The sequence below is a fragment of the Canis aureus genome, chromosome 20, assembly GCF_053574225.1.
Source record: "Canis aureus isolate CA01 chromosome 20, VMU_Caureus_v.1.0, whole genome shotgun sequence".
Classification (NCBI taxonomy): Eukaryota; Metazoa; Chordata; class Mammalia; order Carnivora; family Canidae; genus Canis; species Canis aureus.
The window spans coordinates 43,938,100-43,958,911 of record NC_135630.1 but is presented as its reverse complement, the minus strand read 5'-3'; the positions used below and the strand labels follow the sequence as shown (position 1 = coordinate 43,958,911).

Genomic DNA, 20,812 nt, shown 5'->3' with positions numbered 1-20,812 from the left:
AGATGTAACTTGAAAAGGTAGCAATATTACAAATCAGGTATCACATTAACATGTGTTCCTACTTATGGAGCCAAGGTCCTTCCTAGGGGGCCATCCCAGCTCTGATTCTGGCTTTTCCCGGGGCCTCTGCCTCTGGGCCCCCGCCCCCTGGTCTGTGTTAGCACAACTGATTCATGCACGTTCTGTGCACAGGAGTTTGTAGGCGCCTCTCTAGCACCTACCTCATGCCCTGAGTGAAAGGCAGCTCCATGACCAGCTGCCTGATTGCCCCTAATTCAAGACGACAGCACAGGACACTCCAAAGGGCCTGATCTATGTGATTTAAGTTCCTACTACACAACAGGGATGGATAGTTCTTCAATGGTTCTTCAAGGTCATGGGCACCAAAAGACTAAAAGGAGCTTAAGCTGAGAACCAGGTCCCACGCTGGAGAAGGAAAAGTAAGTAGCATGGGCTTGTAGTAGTCACTCATTTTGCTAACTGGCCATGAATACGGAGGAACCAGGATTGCCTCATACCGAGGAGGCACTCAACAGACCACCAGAGAGCTGGGGTTTTACAACATTATCGGTATTTACAAATGCAGGAACAAGGTATTCAATAGGGCTCTTATATTCAGGGAATTAATTTGAGACAGCTTTATTACAAAATTAGCATTCATTGCTGTCTCCTTGGGAGAAATCCCACATAACTATAGTGGGGTTTGGGAAACAGGTGTGAAGCAATCCCAAGGCACAGGGCCTAGACACAGGACAGCCCCATGAGGCCATCGCCCTCATGGGCTCTGCAGGGTTTGAGGAGGTGGACAGGGAGGATGGGGAGGGGACCGGCTTTTCTAGCCTCAGCCTGGCAGCCTCGAGCCTGATCCACTGCCCAAGTCTCTCTGGATGAAGGGGCTGTTCTGCTCTATCCTGGCCACCAGCTGCACATTCCCTCATCATCACACAGGCTGCCCCATCTTATAGGTTAGAACTTGAAAGAACAGAAGAAATTAACCTGCGGGCTCCCCTCTCTGTCCCTCCACGGGACCTAGACCTTTGCTCCAGAGACAGGCCAGCTGTGTGGGGCCCTGTGCCACCTGAGCCAGGCCCTGATCATTGGACCCAGGCAGGAGCCCTGACTCTTGCCCGGCCAAGAAGGAAGGGCCGTGCTTTAGAGGTGGCCCATTTGGGTTCCATTCTCAGGATGCACCTTCTCACGTTTCCCCCTGCAGAGGTGGAGATGGAGACCGCACATAGTCAGATCTGTGAACACAGTCCCTGGTCTAGCCCCAGCGAATCCAGATTTCCATATAAACAGGTAAGATACTAGGGGTTCTCAGAAAGCTACCTTGCTACGGAAGTTTTCCACAAAAGGAGCCAGTAGGAAGCCCCTCCTGGAACCCCCGAATTCAGGTGTCCGTGCTACGGAAACGGAAGCTTCTATACCATTAGTCTTTCCCTAAATATTAGACCACCACCCCCTCTCACAAAGTTTCACTGGTGACAGAGTAGGGTGCCAAGCTGACTCTCTTCTGGCCTTTGTTTTGATGGTGGAATCAAGTAGTCTCTGATCTTGATCTTCACATTAAAAAAAAAAAGGGAAAAACCAGCATCCTCCACATCCCTCCTCAGGAGAGCTTTCCTGCAAGGCGAGAAGCGAGAGGCCAAGCTCTCTAAGAAGGGTTTTATTCCATGCTTGAGAATAATAAGATGTACAGACAGGACCAGGCCACCAGCTCAGGCCTCTGTGCCCGGATAGCCACAGTGGCCAACGGCTGTAACAGGGCATGAAGCCAGAGCGGAGAGAGGCCAGTGATGAGCAGTGAGTCTAGCCCATTTCTTAACCCTCCTTTTCAGGACTGGACAGTACCACTCCTCTACCGAATACCTCGGGTCGGGACAGCAAGTCCCTCAAGGGAAAGCACTTAACCAGAGCTATGCAGCACTTAACCAGAGCTCGTGGGTAGTTAAGTACTAGGAGGCCCAGGGCGGGTGTCATAAAAACGGGGAGCACAGATTCAGTGCTGACATGGGGTCACAAGTCAGAGGCCAGAAGAAACCTCACGTAGAAACGTGGGATCTGCACATGCCAATGCCAAGGGAGGTGAACAGGATCACTGCAAGTAGTGCAGGCATGAGGGGAAGAACTTAAGCCATCCAGAGGGCCCCGTGTGGGCGCTGCTCCGGCCTGTGCTCCCCGGGCCGCCCCCGCCTCCCTGCTGAGGAACCCAGCAGACGTGCCCGGGCAATGCTCCATGCCCCAAGGCTGCTGGCATTGAGTGCAAGCGGGGACAGGAGCTGCAGGAGGGGAAGGTGGTAACGGGATTTACTGCGGGCAGTTCGATGCCAGCTCCTGACGCGGATTTTTTATTCCTTCTGTGCTCCGGGGTTGGAGATTCCCACCTGCCCCCTGCACCACTCAGGCTCTGCTAGGGGCCGTCTGCACACCCAGCCTCTGCCAGGGGGAGCCCAGGGGTGGGGCCCTCCAGGCTCGTGGTTTTAGGTCTGTCTCCACGCCTGCAGTTCCCTGGGTGTACCACGGACAAACCGAACAGTTCCTGCAATCTCCAATCCCTAACACACACTATTTACACCAATACATCCCCACTGGAGTTCTAAATACAGTGGCACGCCAGGTGACCTCACCCACCTGACAACAAAGCCGCCAGGCTAACGCTCTGGGGGCCTGGGGGACCTGCTCCCCGAGAACCTTGGCCTTCTCAGCCCAGCCCTCCCGACCCACAGGACTCACTTCAGAATGTCTTTGTCTTTGTTGAGGTGCTGGAAGAAAGAGGGCTCACAGATGAGCTGGTTCTCCTGGCACACCTGTTTGCAGGACTGCCCGGGCTCCGCCAGCTTCATCTGCAGGGCGCTGAGGGGCGGCCACATCACCTGCCCGTGACAGAAGTCCTGAAACGACAAGGAGCCATCAGTCAAGGGAGCGAGGATTTGGGGCGGGGGCTCCCCGGGCTGCCAGCTGCCCAGACCAGGGGGGCAGGCAGACTCGGTGGGAATCAGGCCCAGCCAGAACGTGTCCCTTCACCTCTCTCTACCCAGGGGCTGCCTCATCCACGAGGGGACAGCAGTAGGGCCCGCAGGGACTGGAGGGCGAGAGGAACAGCGGCACGGGTGCAGCACCGGGCCGGTGCCGAGCAGTGGCTCTTCGTCGTCAGGACCATCAGCCTCGCTATGGAAGCCTCCAGCCCTGAAGCTCCATGTCGGGTCCACCTTCACCAGCTCTTCTGTTCTCGCTCCAATTCCAAAGACCTGTTCAGTGTCTACCTAATTTGGCAGTTACCTAGCATGACGCTATGTTGCGAGTACAGATTGTGACTGTGAAGCGGAGGGGTCTGCAGGGACACGGCTGAGGGAACCCACTGTGGGGTTGGTACCTTGGTGGGGGCTCAGGGCTTGAAGACGATTGTAATGCTGCACTAAGGCCACAGCCAGGGAAACAGCCTGAGGACCTGTGATCGGAGGTGAAGTATGCTGGCCCCCCTGTAAAGAGAGGCCCCAGCAGCAACACAGCTCCTGTGCGGGTGCCCAGAATGGGGCAGGGCCAGTCCCTTCCAGGATCCAGAGGGAGTGCAGGAAACTAACACATCCCAGGGAGACCTGGGGTGGGCAAAAGGACGTGATGCGGGTGACCCGGTGAATGGGCAGCCTGGGGGACCAGAGGACAGGCCAGCAGGGCCAGAGAGAAGGTCAACAAGGAACAGGGAGCTGTGACCTGGAACCCTAGGCTTTCACTTGGGCTGTGCCTGAGGCAACCCTGAGTAGCTATCAGTGGAAGGAACTCACACCCTTGTGGCACCTGGAGCTCGCTCTGCTAGCACACTGGGCTTGGAACCCCAGCCAACTTCTGAGTCCCAGGGGTGGCCCCCTGCAGAATGTGCTGTCCATGTAGGAGACCCGGAGAGCCAGGCTCGCCTGACCATTCTGGGGGCGGACTCGCCCTCGGGAGTGCTCAGAGGTGTTCAGGATCCTGGGCTCTGAATTCCACCGGTAGGAATCCACCCTACAGACATATGGGGACACACAGGGTACAAAGGATACCACAGTGGCATTGTCAGAGTAGAAGCTAGAGACGTGAAATAAACTAAAAGCTGTATTTAATTAGCTAACTGTTTAAACTCAACACCCTAAAACACAACAGATTTCTATGTACTGACATGGAAACCTTTTCTGGACATCCCGAGGAGTGAAAGAAGCTGCGGAGGTGCTTATAAACGTGCACAGGCTCCTACAAGAATCTCTCAGGTTGGTGTGGATGCCACTGGGAGGGGAATGGAGTGACATGGTCTGGAGTGCTAAGGAAATTCACCTTTCAACGAATGTCCCTTCTGGAATATTTTTATTTTCCTCATGTTTCCTTTCCTTGCTCGTGTAGAGAAAGAGCTGATTTATAATCTCAGGGTCCAGGGCTCCCAGAACTGGCACCCACAGAGGAAATACTTCATGCCATCCCCACCCCTGGTCTGGTCACGTGGAACACTGCAGGTGGGGCCTGCCACTGCCTGGTCCTTAGTGATGAAGTGGGTGCAGCCCTGGAAAACAGGCCAGAGGGGGCCCTTTTGTATTGCTTGAGTTTTTACTTATTTATTTTTTAAGTTTGTCCTTGTATTAGTTTCAGTGAGCAAAAGAGAAAAGAGCAAAGGGGATGCTCTCCAGGCTCTGCGGGCAGATGGCGCAGAGGGCACATCCTGCCTCATTAGGACAAGGAAGATGATGATAGTGAGGACTTCCTATGGCTCCTGCCTCTCCCTACCTCCTTCCTGAAAGAGGTGATGCTGTTACGTGCTGAGAAAGGCGATTGGCAGGCAGTGAGTACTCAGTGCTGGGTGCCATTCTAGTCTCCTCCAATCCATGACGAGACCCCAACAAGTAAGGCAAACCCACTGTGGCCCTCCGCCTCACATGACTCTATCACTGGACTCCTTGAGAGCCTAAGTGAGTTTGGTGGCAAACGAAGAGAAACCCTTCACTGCGTGTCTGAGATACCCCGAAGATGGATTCACATCAGCTGAAGATAGAACATTCCAGAGAGCCTAACAATGCAGAAATACTACAGATACCCTGGATTATTGAGAGACATTAGGGCCCAGCCTAACCTTTTGAGAGGGAGGCACAGGCATGATGGGAGGATGAGCAGAGTGTCCCGCTCCAAAGCCACCAGGAGCCGGGCAGGAAGACCCTGTCTGACTCCTCAGTCTTAAGAATCTTGAGCACAATCCACGTGCTTGCTAAGCCATGGGCGGCACAGTCACCTTGGACTGGACGCTGTTCCTAAGGGTGACGGCTCGACTGCACAGACCTACGGCACCCTCAATAGTATCACCGTGTTCGCTGATGGCTGCTGCTCTCTTACCTGGAAGCATACGGAAACTTATCGGCTGACCTTTGACACGCTGTCCATCCCATGAGGATGGCTGTCATCAAATAGGAAGAAGGAAAACACCCCATGATCAATGGGGTTATTGATGAGAGCTGAGCGGGTGCACAGATATTTGGAAAAGGTTAAGTGTTGCTTCTCGGTTTGTTTCTCTGGCTGGCTAATGCAAGCAACTTTGCTCCTAATTCTTTAAAAGCAATCTGAGAACTTCTATAGCTTTTAAGTTTTATAAAAAGGAGACTTTAAATGCAACACCAGAGCCTGTGTGTGACCTGTACAGAATGGGCGGACGTATAGGAAAGCAAATCAGATTACATGGCATGTCACAAGAGGTCAAGTGAGAATTTTTTTCCTTGCTTCCAGGACTTAGCTTGGCCTGTCCCTGGATTAGGCTTGGGGGCCAGAAACCCATGACAGCTAAGGCTCCAATGCTGGCTTTTACGGTTTGTAAGAAAACACAGAATGTCTCTCCCTGGATGACACCTACAGGCAGTTAGAGCTGAGGGGAGTATCCCTATACCTGGTCAGTCTGGTGGACTCTTGAGAAGTGGTTTCTCATTCATTCTCAGCCTCGTGTGCTATATGAAGCGGTCCAGGGGGTAAAACGAAAACAAGGAGAAAGATTCTGCTGTGTCAGACCAGGAGGTGATGCACCAGGGAAAGCACCTCAAGTGGGAAGGCCCAGATTGGGGCTGATGGACCTGACAGAAACTGGCCAGCAGCAGGTGCTCCACTGACACTCGTGTCCTTCCTCTGGGCCCTCCTCTACCCTGTACGGGGTTGAGACACTGTGGTGTGGGGCATCTGCAGGGCATCTGCGGGGCGGCCCTGAATAAATGGGGCCCCCGCAGCTCATGTGGGAAAGGGCAAGATGGCATCGCGGGGACTGCTCGAAGGGATGTGCCCTCAAGGCTCTGCCGGAGGGCGGAGCTGCCCCACTGGCTCATCTCTTAGTCAACCACTACAGCTCCTCCACCCTATGGAAGCTCATGCGAGCTTTTGGGCTCCAGACACCCTTGCTCATGGCTCACCAGGGCGCTGGCCTGGCATTCTCTTAGGAGTCTGTTTTGGGGGCCAGTGGGACAAGAAATAGTGAAAATAGCAGCAGGACCGTTTTAAGGCTTGGTGAACCCTCTGGGAAGCCCGAAGGCGTCCTGGTAAGCAGGATGCGGGGTGAGGCAGGAGGGAGGGTGGGGATCAGGGATGCGATTCTGGCCTCCAGGTAGGGGATATCCACAGATGGCCCTTGAGCTCTCTGCCTGCTTTCACCTCTTCACTCTTCAGAAGGCATCTAGAGATGGTAAAGATGATATTCCTAGGTAGACCATTAATTGCTACCAGGTCCAGAGGGTAAATGCTGAATTGCCTGGATCAGCTATGAGAACTGACATGGAAGCCATGTCTTTGGCCCAGCTACCTGCAGGGCACAACTGTACTGGCAGCCCCGGTCACAAGTGTCTTCTGATGTTTAGGTGCAAGACCCTTTTGGGCGTTTGTGAGAGGCTAGAGGCCTTCTGTTTCATTCTGCCTCAGAACAGATAAATGTGGCGATGTCCACCTCCCTCATCTCACTGAGGGCACTCCTCCTCTGGCCAATCCACTGATTCATTCATTCAACAAAATACTTGCTGAGAAGCAGAAAAGCCTAAGGGCTCAGAATTCCCCCCTGGTCCACATCTCTAGAAGAGAATGAGGTGAAGAAAAAGGATTGAGACTGCTGGGGGAGAGGGTAAACAGATAAAGCACCACTGAGAAGGGGCATTTAAGAACAGACCCAAGGAGTAAAGGTGTGAGCCATGCAAGTATTTGGAAGAACATTCCAGGCAGAGGCAAATCAGGATGAGAGGCTGTGACAAGGGAATGTCCAGCAGGCTTCCAGAGGAGCAGGGAGTTCTACATGGAGCAGAGAGTGTGCATGGTGGGGGCCAGAAGTAGCAAAGGTGAGGTCCAGGAGGCCTTAGGGAGTCACTGCGTACAGCTTTGGCTTTTCCTTAGAGTAAGATGAAAGCCCCTGGAGAGTTCTGGGCAGAGGAGTGAGAGGATGTGCCGAGAAGAGATGACAGGAGCAGAGGCAGGAGCAGAGGTAGGGGCAGAAGCGGAGGCAAGAGTAGGAGCAGAAGCAGGAGTAGAGGCAGTAGCAGGAGTAGAGGCAAGAGCAGAGGCAGTTAGGAAGCCCTGAAGGAGTGCAGGAGGGAGAGGCTGGCCTCAGACTAACCCAGGTATCTGAGTTCAAACACACCTCTAGGAAACATTCATATCATGTGGTGGCTTTGAGGGTTCTCACTCATCTATTCTAACCTGACCAAAAACCTCTTGAAGTCTGTGCTAAGTGCTGGAAACTTGAATATACCTAGGAAACACAGTCTCTGGGCTCAAAGGCTCGGTGCACAGTTTGGTAAGAGAGGTCAACATTAAAAGAATTATAGAACAGCAGAAAGCAGATGGCCAAATAGGACGTAAAGGCCACTGAGAGTACGTAAATGATCAACTCTGTGGGGATGGGACGTGTGGCAGTGGAAGCAATCAGGGAGGGCTTCCAGGAAACAGGGACTTCTGGGCTGGGTTTCGTAGGCGGAATAGGAGCTAGTGGCCTCCCACAAACATGGTGCTTTGCAGATAACTGGTGCACAATATAGAGCTGTTGAACTGAACTGAATGCTTTCAGCATCCTGGGGCTCTGACAGTAGTAGAAATAGAAAGGGACAATATTCTACCTCAGAGAGGCTTTATACAGCCCGAGTGAGACACAGTGATTTCCAACGTGGTTAACACGCCCATTTAGAACACAAAACATCTGCATTCCTCTCTGACAACTATTGCAACCGGTCACCAAATTCCCCTAAATTTTCTTGATGATTCTGAAATTTTCCTGCAGTGAATCTAATAAGAAAGGTTTATTGTCAACAAATTTATGAGAAAAAGCAATGTTTGAACAAGTGAAGACAACTTACTGTGGAAAAGAAGTAAGGGCGCTTGTCTTTGTAGTGAAGGCCAAGTCACAGCATAGAGAAAACGTGATTCCCAGAAATGGCCAAAGAGCAGAGAAAATGATGGGGTGCCGCCCCCCTGCCCCTCCCCATGGGGTGGAGGCGCCGGCCTGTCCCTCCCTCCTGGATGGTTTGTGATGGGCTCTCCTCCACAAACCCTCCAACCCTACTCGGTCCTGGCCAAACTGTTAACAGTTACTATATTCACGACATATCAGGTCCAAGTGGATTTCTGTAGAGACTCACTGTGTATAGCCAAGAAGGTGTAGATACAGGTCTGGGGGCAGGATCTAGAGGAAGTAAGGCCAGGAATTTGGGGAAAATGAACAAGAGAAAAAAAAAAAGGAAGGGGCAGGTTCTAGGCCTTGAATTTGGGGTTTGGACCAAATTCGGCCAGCTGTTTGAGAAGTAAGGAACACACGTGTTTATTTATGTTATAGCTGAGAGATCCAGGGTCTGCCACAAAAGGGTGCTCAGTAAATACTGACTGGATTAAAGACATTTCAGCCCACTGGTATCTCCCATTCTCAGCCTGTGCTGTCCTCAAAGGAGTGGACTTCATCCCCAGACGGCCAGTGGGCTGATGGCCAGCAGTGGGTGTGGATCTGGGACTCCACAGGTACCGTGAACACAGTACTCTGTGACGCCGAGCTGTAGCACCCTATCTCCAGGAATGATCTCTACACACGCACATCAATGAGCCAAGAAGCTCACTCCTCAAGGAGGTAGCCACAGACCTCCCACATCCTCTAGTCTTCTAGTACTGAGGCGCTACCCAGGAGAAATGAAAACCTACATCCACAGGCACGTGGATGTTCATCCACTCTTCATGTCAGCCCAGAGCTAGAAACAACACACATCTGTCCCCTGGCAAGTGTGTACACTCACACAGTGGCACACTAACCAGCAATAATAAGAAAGAATGAAGTATTGCTATATGAGCCTGCACGAACCTCGCTAACGTTAGGCCGAGTCAGAGAAGCCAGCAATCTCCAGGAAAGGCAAATCCACAGAGACGGAACTCAGATCTGTGTCTGCCCAGGGACTGGGGCAAAGACTCAAATAGGCACAAGCGAGCTTTCTGGGGTGATGGGAGTGCTAGAAAAGTAGACCTTGATGGTGATTGCACACCTCTATCAATGTGATTAAAACATCGTTGAACTGTATCCTTACGTGGGGTGAATTTTATGGTCTGTAACTCACATATGGATGAAGCTGTTTAAAAAGCCTGCCTTGGTTGGGCGCTGGGCTCCTGTAGCAGCAAGTAGCTGAGGCTTCTTGAGGACCTACTCTGTGTCAGGCACTGCTCTCGGCCCTACACCCCCAGTAATCTATTGATTCCTCCCATCAACCTTTTGGGGTGGGTAGTGTTATTGCCAACGCACAGAAGAAGCAACAGGATGATGTGATTAGGAACTTGCCTAAGATCACAGAGAGTGGGCGTGGGACCCGGCTCCAGGCTTCAGAACTTAAACATGACGCAGCCAGTCTCTCTGAGATCAGGGGTGGCCAGGCCAACGGCAGCTGTCCACTTCTTCAAAGAGCAAACATTAGGGATGCGTGGGTGGCTCAGAGGTTAAGCGTCTGCCTTTGGCCCAGGGCGTGATCCTGGAGTCCTGGGATCGAGTCCCACATCAGGCTCCCTGCACGGAGCCTGCTTCTCTCTCTGCCTATGTCTCTGTCTCTCTCTCTCTCTGTGTCTCATGAATAAATAAATAAAATCTTAAAAAAAAATAAAAAAAGGAAAAAAAAAAAAAAACAAAGAGCAAACATTCCCCAAACTAGGGCCACCCCTGTCCCCTTTTCAGCTCCTCTTTCTCTCCCCCTGCAACCTGTCACCTTCACCACTCCTTGCTATGCTGGACTAACCGGATTCACTAACAGGCTTGTCCTTGCGTCTAGAACACTTGCCAGAGAGTTTAAGATGGGCTCAGGCAAGCCAGATTTCCCAGGAGCTGCAGCAGATTCCACAGTGGCTCTGGAGGCCACTCATTTTCCCCTCCATACTGTCAGACCGCTTTTCACATGAATTACCTGCTCTTTGCAAAATAACAAGAGCATAATCATTCCGTGTATTTTCAGACTCTTTACAGGAAGTAGACAACAGGAATGAGGAACAAATGGACGGTTTTCAGAAAGCAAACTGAACATTTCCATTCCTTCAAAAGAACCTGTTCTACACTCTCTGGCCCGAGGCAAATACCTAAACCTTTCCCAAGAAATGCATCATGAGAAGATTAACAGGCCTGGACACTCGGGTTAGGGAAGAATTATAATGCTCTTGATCTTAGATTACAAGGGATTTTCGCCTTGGCACCACCCCCCAGTCCTCCCCTGCTGCTAGAGAGAGCGCCTCTTACAGAGTGCCGATTTAGAAGCGCATGCAACCCCAAATCAACATTTCCGGTACAGCAAAGCAGTGGTGGTGTGTGTAGGGGAGGTCATCAGGAGAAAAAAGTGAGTGGTTTCCCTAAAGTCAGGCGTCTTTCCCACTGGGTGAGTGAGCCCGGGGTTGGCTGGGTATGAGGTAGGTTTCCAGCTGTCAACCACTCAACGGGACACTGAAGCCTGGAGCTTTCTCAATTGCTGTCAATTGGCTTCCTCTTGCTCCCGTTGCCTTGGGTGAGCATGATGGACAACCTTGAAAAGGTTCTGAGATAAAAGCGTCCTTGTTCCCCATGCAGATCACACGGAAGACTCTGAAGGCAGAGATCAGCCTAATTAGGGCTGCAGCACTCCCACAGCTGAAGGCACGGGAAGCCTGAGCTGCCACCACTTCTTCAGAGCTTGCGGCTTTTCCGTTCAGACCAGAAACACCCCTCTCTCCAGTCTCACTGCTCTTTGATGATATTCTAGCTGCAAAAATAACGAACACCCCGAGCTCTAAAATACCGAGGCCGGGAGGGAATGTGGCTGAAGACCCAACCTGTGAATCAATGGGTCTTGACTTCCCATGTCCCCTCTAAAGTTGGGTGAACAGTATGGCTTCAACAAAACCGCCCCCAGAGGCTTGGGACAATCGCACAACCGGCCTCCTTCTGGCTCGTCTGGCAGCACCGAGAGAGTATTTAACAAAAAATGCCCCAAACAGAAGATTCCTAGAATGATTTTCCTGAAATGCCAATCTGCGAGTCTCACTGCTCTCATCCTGCATTAAAGCCTTTCTTTAGCTTCCTGCTGTCCCAGAATCAGACCCGCATTCTTCGGCTGAGCCGCCGCATCTTCTCAGGAAGTGTTTCCTCCTCAGCCCTGTCTCTCACATCATCTCTCTTAGGCCACAGCTAAACTTCCAATAATTCACCTCCCTCTCTCTTCCCCTAGGCCTCTACATATTGAGCTGTACAGCGGCCCCCCTCAGTTTGCTGTCAGGATTCATCTCCTGCAGAACGCTTCTGAACAGACTCTCCCCATCTCTCCCCCTTGCCCACGCTGCAGGCTGGGTGGTGCGATCCCTAAGCATCCAGGTCACGTCATCGTTGGTGATGGTGGTGGCATTGCCTGTGGATGTGACTGGCTTCTCTGTGAGGCCTAAAGTTACCTGAGGACGAGACTCATCCCCTGACATCTCCCCTACTTCCCAGCATGGTCCATAGCGCACTCCAGCTGATAAGCATTTACCCGGTTACCCGGTGGATGGGTGAGTCGATCATAGCAGGCCAAAAAGAAAGCTCTGGATTTCTGCAAACTGCAGGATTCTGCAGGAGTCTGTGCTGAGGAGCTGGTGTGAAAGGGCAGTTTTATTAGCATGTATCCTAGATCATAAAGTCCAAGATGAACTTCCTGGCTCCTGAGACCCATGAATAAAAAGTGCAAGCATGTGCACACACTCTCATTCATTTTTATTCGCTCCTTCAAGTGGGAGTTATTGCATACCTACTGCGTGGCAGGCAGGGCACCTGGGACATAGAGGCGCATGGACCAGGCATGCTCCTGCACTGTGGAGCATTTAGCCAGGTCACTCTGGGGAATGCAACCTTCCTGTTTGAAAGGAAAGCTAGGAATAGATTCACAGACAACAGGCCACAGGAGAACTTTTAAGGACTGGCTAGGATTCAAGAGTCTTAGGGAAGAAGCCTTCAAATAAACTTGATAAAAAGTCTTTTTATATGTGGTGCTGAGGACCCATTTTCCCTGAAAGGAAGTGGACAGGAGAGGAGGAAGCGGGTTTCAGAAGCAGATGCGGGAGTCCTGGCAAAATGTCAGCTCATTCCTGTGACGGTGGTAAGAGCGGTGATAGCTTAAATTTCACCACCAGAGGAGAACCCACCACTCCTCTCAGCGCCTTCGGGAAGGGCCAGCAGCTCTGTGAGGTAGATGGATATGGGTCCGTGCCCAGCTCCAGGACGCCTGTCACTGCCTGCGGCCCTGGCAATGCTGCTAGGACATGCCTGGACTCAGACCAAACCAGCACTGAACCTGAGTCCACAATGTCCGAGCCCACGATCGCAAATCTCGGTCCCCGTTATCCAGAGAATGAGGTTACTCCTGCCACCTCGCAGGACACCATGAGGACTGAATGAGACGACGTGCTGGGACATGCCTGGCATGCACTGCCATGAAGTCTATACGTAAAAGGCTGCTTGAGTTAGGATGCTGATATGGTCATTCGCAATCAAGGCATTATATAGAGACTGAATGAAGCGATGATTCAGATGCTTAGCTCTTGTGGTCAAGTTGCATGAGTCATATTGTATTACGTTATATCACAATATAATTATATACTCTAATAGGATACATAATATCATATATCATATAATAAGTAATCAACAGTACTAGTTTGCATTTATGGAGCACTATCCAGGAGCCCTGTTCTAAGCACTTTGTGCCCCAAGAAGTCTATTATTATCCTTATTCTACAGGAGAGGAAACTAAGGCCCAGAGAGGCTAAGTAATGAACCCCAAGTCATACAACCAAGATTGTGGTGGGACTGAACCCAGATGGTGGGGCTGCAGAGCATGTCCTTTGGCCACTAACAAGCGCCCAGAACATCAGGCGTGCCATCCTGAAGCCTGTGTTCACCACTCTCCCTCTCCAACAGCAGCCTCTAGGACTGTCCGGGGCTCTCTAGTCTGTCGTCTCAAACATTTCCTTAGAAACCAACCTGGGACCCCCATTCTACACCTACTTATATTTTCAATACACCATTTCTATTTTAGTCTGCACGGTCCTCATCCCCTATTGTGTAGAGATCTCTTGATCATCTGAAGACACTCTACTTTGCTTTTTAAGAGGAGACCCCCATTTCCGAAATACGGTCAAGGAGTTCATACTGCCCTGCCTACAGGGGTTCTGACTCTGTCTATTTGTAGCTCTGAGCTTCTTTTGAAGACTAAGGAATTAAAATATTACAGAAGGATGGAAGTGGTGCTCTTGGCCTTTACTGGCACGAGCACAAGCCATAGTTCGCAAGCACTGTTGGGGGTGGTGGACTCCTGGACCTCCACCCCCACTTTAGAACCAAAGCCCTCCTTTTATCTGTTTTTTTTTTTTTTTTTTTATACTTCGGTTTCATGTAAAGTTTCATTTGAAAAGGGGTCGTGTTTGAAAAGATATCTGAAAACCACTAGAAAGTCCTAACATATTTGGAATTATTGAACGTATATTAAAGGAATGCTTAGGAACCCCTGGTTTCAGCCCCCGCCTTTTGTAGGGTGCGAAATGAAAGCCAGGCAGGACCAGAGAACTGTCTCTCTGTCCTGCTCCCTATCCAAGTCCTCATGAACCCATTCGGAACACAGGTCTGATGGTCCAGGAGGTCTTTACCTTGACCATCCAAGTCCCTCCCATTCCAAATTTCCATTTTAACCTTCCACCATCCCATTCCAAATTTCCATTTTAACCTTCCACCATCATAAAGAACATTCTTACCCCAAGGACAGACTAAGTCTCTTGGGACCATGACAGTGCATGCTTCAAAATTCCACCCAGCCATTATCCATCTTCTGGAGTCTTACAAGTAGGAAAATAACTAGAGAAGCATGGTGAGCTCTTAGCTTCTCATGAGATCCCCCTGGTGTAATGCAGAGCCTTACCTGTTTTTCAATGAAAGCATTGATTCTCTGCAGCATTCCCTCACATGTGAATTCATATGGCATGTATGGCTCAATCTGTGGAAATAGAACATGGTCTCATGAAAGAGGATGACACAGAACCTAGGACATTTACCCAATCATCCCCTGATTCACTCAGGAGCCTTGAGAGGGGAAAAGACTATGAACTTGGATGTCAATACACCTGGGTTTACAACCTGCCTCTGCTCCTCATTCACTGTGGGACCCTGAGCAAATTACCTACCATCTCTGAGCCTCAGGCTCCTCATGTGTAAAATGGTAAGAAGAAAAATCTACCTCTTTTAAGCTGTGGTGAAGATTACAAGAAAAAAAAAAGTACAGTGCTTAGTTTAGCTTCCAGAACACAGTAGGCATTCAACAAAAGGCAGGGAGTATAATTTGTTAGAAGTTAAGCTTCACAGGGCAGGCGCCATGGCTGCTGGGTTGTGTGTGCCACACAGGAATGCAGCAAACACCCAGTAAATGACTGCATATTCAATGCTATGAGAAGGGCACATGATGAGTGGTTTAAGGACCCATGATGGTGACAAAAGCCCTGGTCTGCATTAGTCAGTAAAGTTATCATGTACCTAGGGAACTCGTGGGGGCAGAATCAGAGTAATAAAGTGCCTCCAAGAGTTCAGCCAAGGTGCCCAGGAAGCGAGAAGGTAAAAGCAGACTTCTGCTCATGCTGGGCTTTTAAAGCCAGCTGGGATTCTAGCAAACCAAGATGTGGAAGACATTGGTGGTAGGGCACGTAGTGGAAGGTGAGACACATGAGAAAAACAGCAGGTGGGTAGAGCTTGGGATTGTAAAGGATGGTGAGACAAGGCTGAGAAGAGGGAAGAGGTTCACTGGATGTCCATAAAAAGGTTTCTATACTTAGGATCTTAAGCTTTATTTGAAGGCAGCAGGAAATCCCAGAAGGTGCTTCTCTGGGGTGGGAGAGGCAATCTGATCACTATACTGACACCTGGGGAAGGGGAAGAAATGTGGGTTTGATCTCTGCTGCACAGCATCTGTGCCAACTCTGTGAGGCTTGTGTTTTGGCATCCAGCAAGCACTGCCAATGTGAAATGGAAATTTCACTTTTACACTTGGGATAAAATCACTAGCAATCCAGTCTGTGACGACTTCAGAGAGCCCAAGAGTACTTGCCAGCAACAGGATAGAGGGCCACCATCAACATCTCCTGCTTAGGTCTACACTTGCTTATCTTAAGTTTACAGGGTGGAGACCTGGACAGAACACCTGTGGGTTGAGGCCTGTGGAACACGGAGCAGTTGACAGAGAAGACATCCTTCCATGGGCAGCCAAGCAGTTGGTCTCAGGGCACCTTCTCCCCTTTCTTTGTGTGCTGATTCACAAATTACATGTGAAATCTTTAACCATGACTGTTAATTTCATAATAGGTTTTCAAACCCACAATCATATAATGCATCACAGAGTTTTTATCTCAGCCATCCCTGCCTACATCTATCCAGGGAGAGCTAAAGGGAGCTGAGCTGAGGGTACTGTACTACTGGGGCTGGACTATTGTGCAATAACACGGGTCGTCTTGTTCCTCAACAAAGCACCACAGAAGAGCTCAAAATACTTAGAAAACTGACTTCCATGTGGCAAGCCAGCTCCTTCTCACCTCAACCTTCTGCAAGTGCTGTGCCCTCTCAGACCCAGATATAGCCCTTCACATGAAAAGTACAATTTTTCTTTCCTTTTAAGATTATTTATTTACTCAACCTCTGGGTGATTCCAGAGGCTTTCTGTGACTGGCCTACAGAAAGGTTCTCCTCTCAAAGGTTCACAGAAGGAAAAGAAAGAAACTACAACAGAGGACTTGGCATAACAGGCTCATTTATGTGGTGACAAGTAGAATTTCTGGAGTGAAATAAACATTGGTGGCCATCTGTCACGACATCAACGGATTCAATTATGTGGTGGGAAGCAGCCTGAATACTCAGGGGCCATACCTACAACTTATTCCAAAGGGCAGCCATTAGAAATGGAAAGGAGTTAATTCAAAAGGCTGAAGGTAATAAACACGGCAAACTGGCTCTTCCTGTGTCCTCCTACCAACCAAACTTAACCAAGGGATGCTGATTCATTTATTGCTTTGTGGCCTGTTCACAGTTTTAAATAATATGAAGCCCAATGATTTTCCTATAAAAGAAAAGAAAAGAAAGAAAAGAAAAGAAAAGAAAAGAAAAGAAAAGAAAAGAAAAGAAAAGAAAAGAAAGAAAGAAAAGGTAATTGCATTCTTAAACCACCCCAGCCAGTGAGTCTCACTAGTCCTCCTGCTGTGGACAGGAACAGGGCCCTCTGTATGGGAAAGTTCTCCAGACTCCTGGCTTTGGATATAAAAGAACACTGGTGAGCTTCTGATGTAGGAGCTATTGTGGGGACTGGGGCAGGGGGCACACGGTAATTTCTGCATGATAATCCTTCAGGAACAAGTCAAAGCCTCTTTGGGGAATGGAATGGAAGGGAATGCTGAGACCACATCCAGTTGTGGAGAAATGGGGGAAATGTTCTTGGCCGTCCTGCTTTGTGGGACAAGAACCGCTACTCTCATGGCCACAGGAAGGATGCCTGCAGGCTGCACTGTGTAATTCCTGCTGGCCTTGGAAACCTATTATCTTCCTACCTTTTCCTTTCTTCTCTATTTACCTCCTGTCTTGTGAGAGGTCCTGTCTCTTCTAGTACCCATTCACTGCTCTAAGTCAGAGTACAATTCCTCAAGATCAGCTGACCCTGGACAGAGGTGGCCTGGCATCACTCAATGACAGATGGTTTTAGAAGGTGCAGAAGGCCAGGAGTTGAGTCCTGACTATTTCTTCTACCTACTAACCATAGGATTTTAAGTCAGACATATTCTGCAATTTCTCTTGATGACTGAAAATGTAAACTAGGTCATGCCATTTCCCTGCTCAAAACTTCCAATCATACTTAACATAAAATCCAGAATCCTTATTATGACCTGTTTTAAAGGCCCTACACTTTCTGTCTCTGAAGGACCTTATTTCTGATGAGAAGCTGGTGGTCTTTCATATTGCGAACCGGCTAAATGGAATAAAATTTTCTGATTGCTTTCAAGATCTTTTCCCTATATTTTTTTTTGTTTGTTTTCAGCACTTTGGCAATAAGATATACTTGTTTTTCTTCATAATTATCTTGCTTGGGGTTCACTGAGCTCCCAGGATCTGTAGGTCGATGTCATTCATTCATTTCAGAAAATTCTTAGCCATTATCTTTTCAAATATGTCTTCTGGCTATTCTCTCCTCCTTCTGAGATTCCAATGATATATAAATTGGGCTGCTTGATATTGTCCCATAGGTCTTGTATGTTTTTTTTTTAATTTCATTTTTTCTTTTTTGTTTCAATTTGGACAATTTCTCTTGATAAGTCTATTGGTAAGTTCACTGATTTTTTTCTCTGCTGCTAAGGCCACTGAAAGAGTTCTTCATTCTGATATATTTTTCAGCTTTAGCATTTTTTCCTTTGGCTTTGAGGAAAAAGTCTCTAGCTTTCTGTTGAAATTCCCCATCTGTTTGCATATATCGTCCACCTTTTTCACCAAACCTTTTAATATATTTATCCTAGCATCAGTCTCCACAGGAATGACTCTCTGGTGGTGAAGCTCTGGCTGTTGTGGCTGATACTCTGTGTCAGCCCAGTGGGGCCACATTCCACTCCACCTCTTCCCCTTTACTCACACTGTGCCTTGAACCCATGTCCTTCTAGGTATTAGCTTTGCCAATTCCTACTCATCCTCAAAGACTTACCTAGTGTTTCATTTTCCAGAAAGAATCCCCCGACTTCCACTTCTCCATTTTTGCATGTTATTGTTGGCACTAAACATATTTGGCAAATACCTATTCCTCCTTCTCTATATCCATTAGGTAACTCACTTTCACGACAGTGAGAGAGATTTCCTGCTCTCATGTTGCAGACAGTCTAATGTAAATCCAGACTGTCAATAACAAAAATAAGAATATTGTATGTGTAATACTAACAGTGACTTAATAATACCAACTATACACTTACTATGGGGTAGATGCTCCTCTTAAGTGCTTTATATTCATTATCTCATTGAATACTTACAAATATCTATATAGTAGGTAATCCTAGCCTACTTAAAGAGATGAAGAAACTAAGACTCAGAGGTTAAGTAACTGCCCTAGGGACACTACTTATAGGTGGTAGAGCTGGAATCCCAACCCCAAGCTAATTCCAGCTTGTCCTCTTTAAACCATGCCTATACTGCTTCTTCTAAATAATTGTAAGAGAGTATAAATAGTGTCCTAGTAGGAGTTCAGAGTGCAGGGTGCCCCCAAGGTGTGGAAGGCAGTCTGGGAGCTGAGAGAGGTTAATGTGGCCCTTCTTCACTGGGCAGTAAGAGGGTGCTCTGCATACAGTAGGTACATAATGTCTGCTAAATTGATGATGAGAATCCAGCAATGTTACTTATACAAAATAATATTACGAGGTTTAGCTAAGGGGTGTGTGGGTTGCTCAGTCAGTTGGGTATCTGCCTTTGGCTTGGGTCTTGATCCCAAGATGGAGCCCCATGTAGGGCTTCCTGCTCAGTGCGGGGTCTGCTTCTCTCTCCCCCCCACCCCCGGTCTTGTGCTCAGTATGTCTCCATCATAGATAGATAGATAGATAGATAGATAGATAGATAGATAGGTAGGTTTAGGCAAAAAAGCCGAATAAATAAAGGCCATATAAAAACATTTCCCAGGGATGCCTGGGTGGCTCAGTGGTTAAGCGTCTGGCTTTGGCTCAGGGAGTGATCCTGGAGTCCTGGGATTGAGTCCCACATCGGGCTCTATGCATGGAGCCTGCTTCCCCCTCTGCCTATGTCTCTGCCTCTCTCTCTGTGTCTCTCATGAATAAATAAATAAAATCTTTAAAAACAACGACAAAAAACCCCCATTTCCCGGTATTTCTTTAATAGTTCCTATCATCCTAACTTTTTTGTAGGGGAGCAAGTCTGTGTTTTCTGACCTCTGAGAAAGCTCCATAATTAGGCAGTGAAACAAGTGTAATTCAAACTCCTACTATTGTATCTGCGACCCAGGAGTCATGCCAAAATATTCTGTAGGATCCACGCACACAGTGGCAGCAGCTCTACTTCCATCTGCCAGAGCACCCACCATCCCTCCCTGGGATTGTACAGATGGGGAAAAATGGAATAAAAGACACAACCTTCTGACTTAAAATTGCTTTCACGGCATCCTCCACTTCCTCCTGATTGCTGAGGTCAACCGTCCAAACGTGGGGCCGGCCGATGAAAACTTCAGCATAAGGATGCTGGGAAGTCAGCTGGAAGAGAGAGACAGAACACCTGAGTCTCACAAATACTTTTTTTCCCTACACCTTCTGTGGTAGATGAAGCGTTATGCTTTTTATGGCATTGTACTTGCGTAGCTAACAAGACATTTTTGTCTCTCCCTGATGATCAAAACCTCCTGAGGACCCATAACTGAAGAACAATAAAAGAGTGATAGCTCCAGATCTTAAATCCCACGGAAATGTCAAAACCAGGTGACACATTGGCTGTTACAGGTGGCTTCAATTGCCAAAGCGACACCAAGATACAATGAAAATTTAACTGTTGGTCATATCCCAGCCCTAAAAATCATAGATCAAACTAGTGTCTGTTAAAAAACAGGGGTGAGGACACACAGTTAAGCATAAGAAAATTACAATAAAGCCAAAAGCTTTCAAGTCATAGGAGGACACGTAATGGCACAAGTGAAATATGAAGAAAGAGAAATAAGGCGACCAGAAAAACAGAGAATTCGGTAATGGTTTCAGGACTAATCATTAGCATAACAACGAAGCATCAATACTTATAAAGACAATTTCGATTCAGCAAAACCCTAAATTCAGAGCTTTTATTTTAAGAACAAAGTGGGGGCCAGACTTGGAGAGTCCATTCTTTGACAGCTAAATTTACCACTCAAACTGGCTTCCACCTTTATTCTTGTATCCCTTTCAGGGAGTAATGTGAAGGGAACTTTCTGGACATTGGTAAGAGCATTCTCAGTTCTCACAAAGACTGGGGTGCTACCTTGATCTGTGAATCTGTGAGTGAGGGACAGGGGTGCAGATGCCTCATGACTGGTTATAGTCCTACACGAGGCAGGCTGTCCTCTTCCCATACAGCTTGCATGTACCCTGCTGGGCTTCCATGTGGGCTCACAGAATCTAACTGTTTGGCACCATTTTAATATACATTGAATTTCTCAGAAACATAATTACCATGTAAATCAAGGGATGTTTGTACTGTTTTCTTTGGAATTTCACCAATAAGCTGTTACTGCTTTGGAAAAACCAGGGCAGCAAAGTCAATGTCACTCAGATTACATGAGTCTCCAATACAACACCCCCAAAT

General features: G+C 48.6%; 1 protein-coding gene across 6 annotated transcripts in view; it reads right to left on the bottom strand.

The window, feature by feature from the left end:
- The window catches only part of MGAT5 (alpha-1,6-mannosylglycoprotein 6-beta-N-acetylglucosaminyltransferase), a 345,976-nt gene that overhangs the window by 9,229 nt on the left and 315,935 nt on the right, over positions 1 to 20,812 (bottom strand). For all 6 annotated transcript variants that reach the window (XM_077861486.1, XM_077861488.1, XM_077861487.1 and 3 more), the window contains 3 exons: positions 19,621 to 19,737; positions 14,394 to 14,468; positions 2,734 to 2,891 (listed from right to left, as the gene is read on the bottom strand). In XM_077861486.1, coding sequence (XP_077717612.1) covers positions 2,734 to 2,891; positions 14,394 to 14,468; positions 19,621 to 19,737 — 350 coding nt within the window. The remainder of the gene's footprint in view (positions 1 to 2,733; positions 2,892 to 14,393; positions 14,469 to 19,620; positions 19,738 to 20,812) is intronic.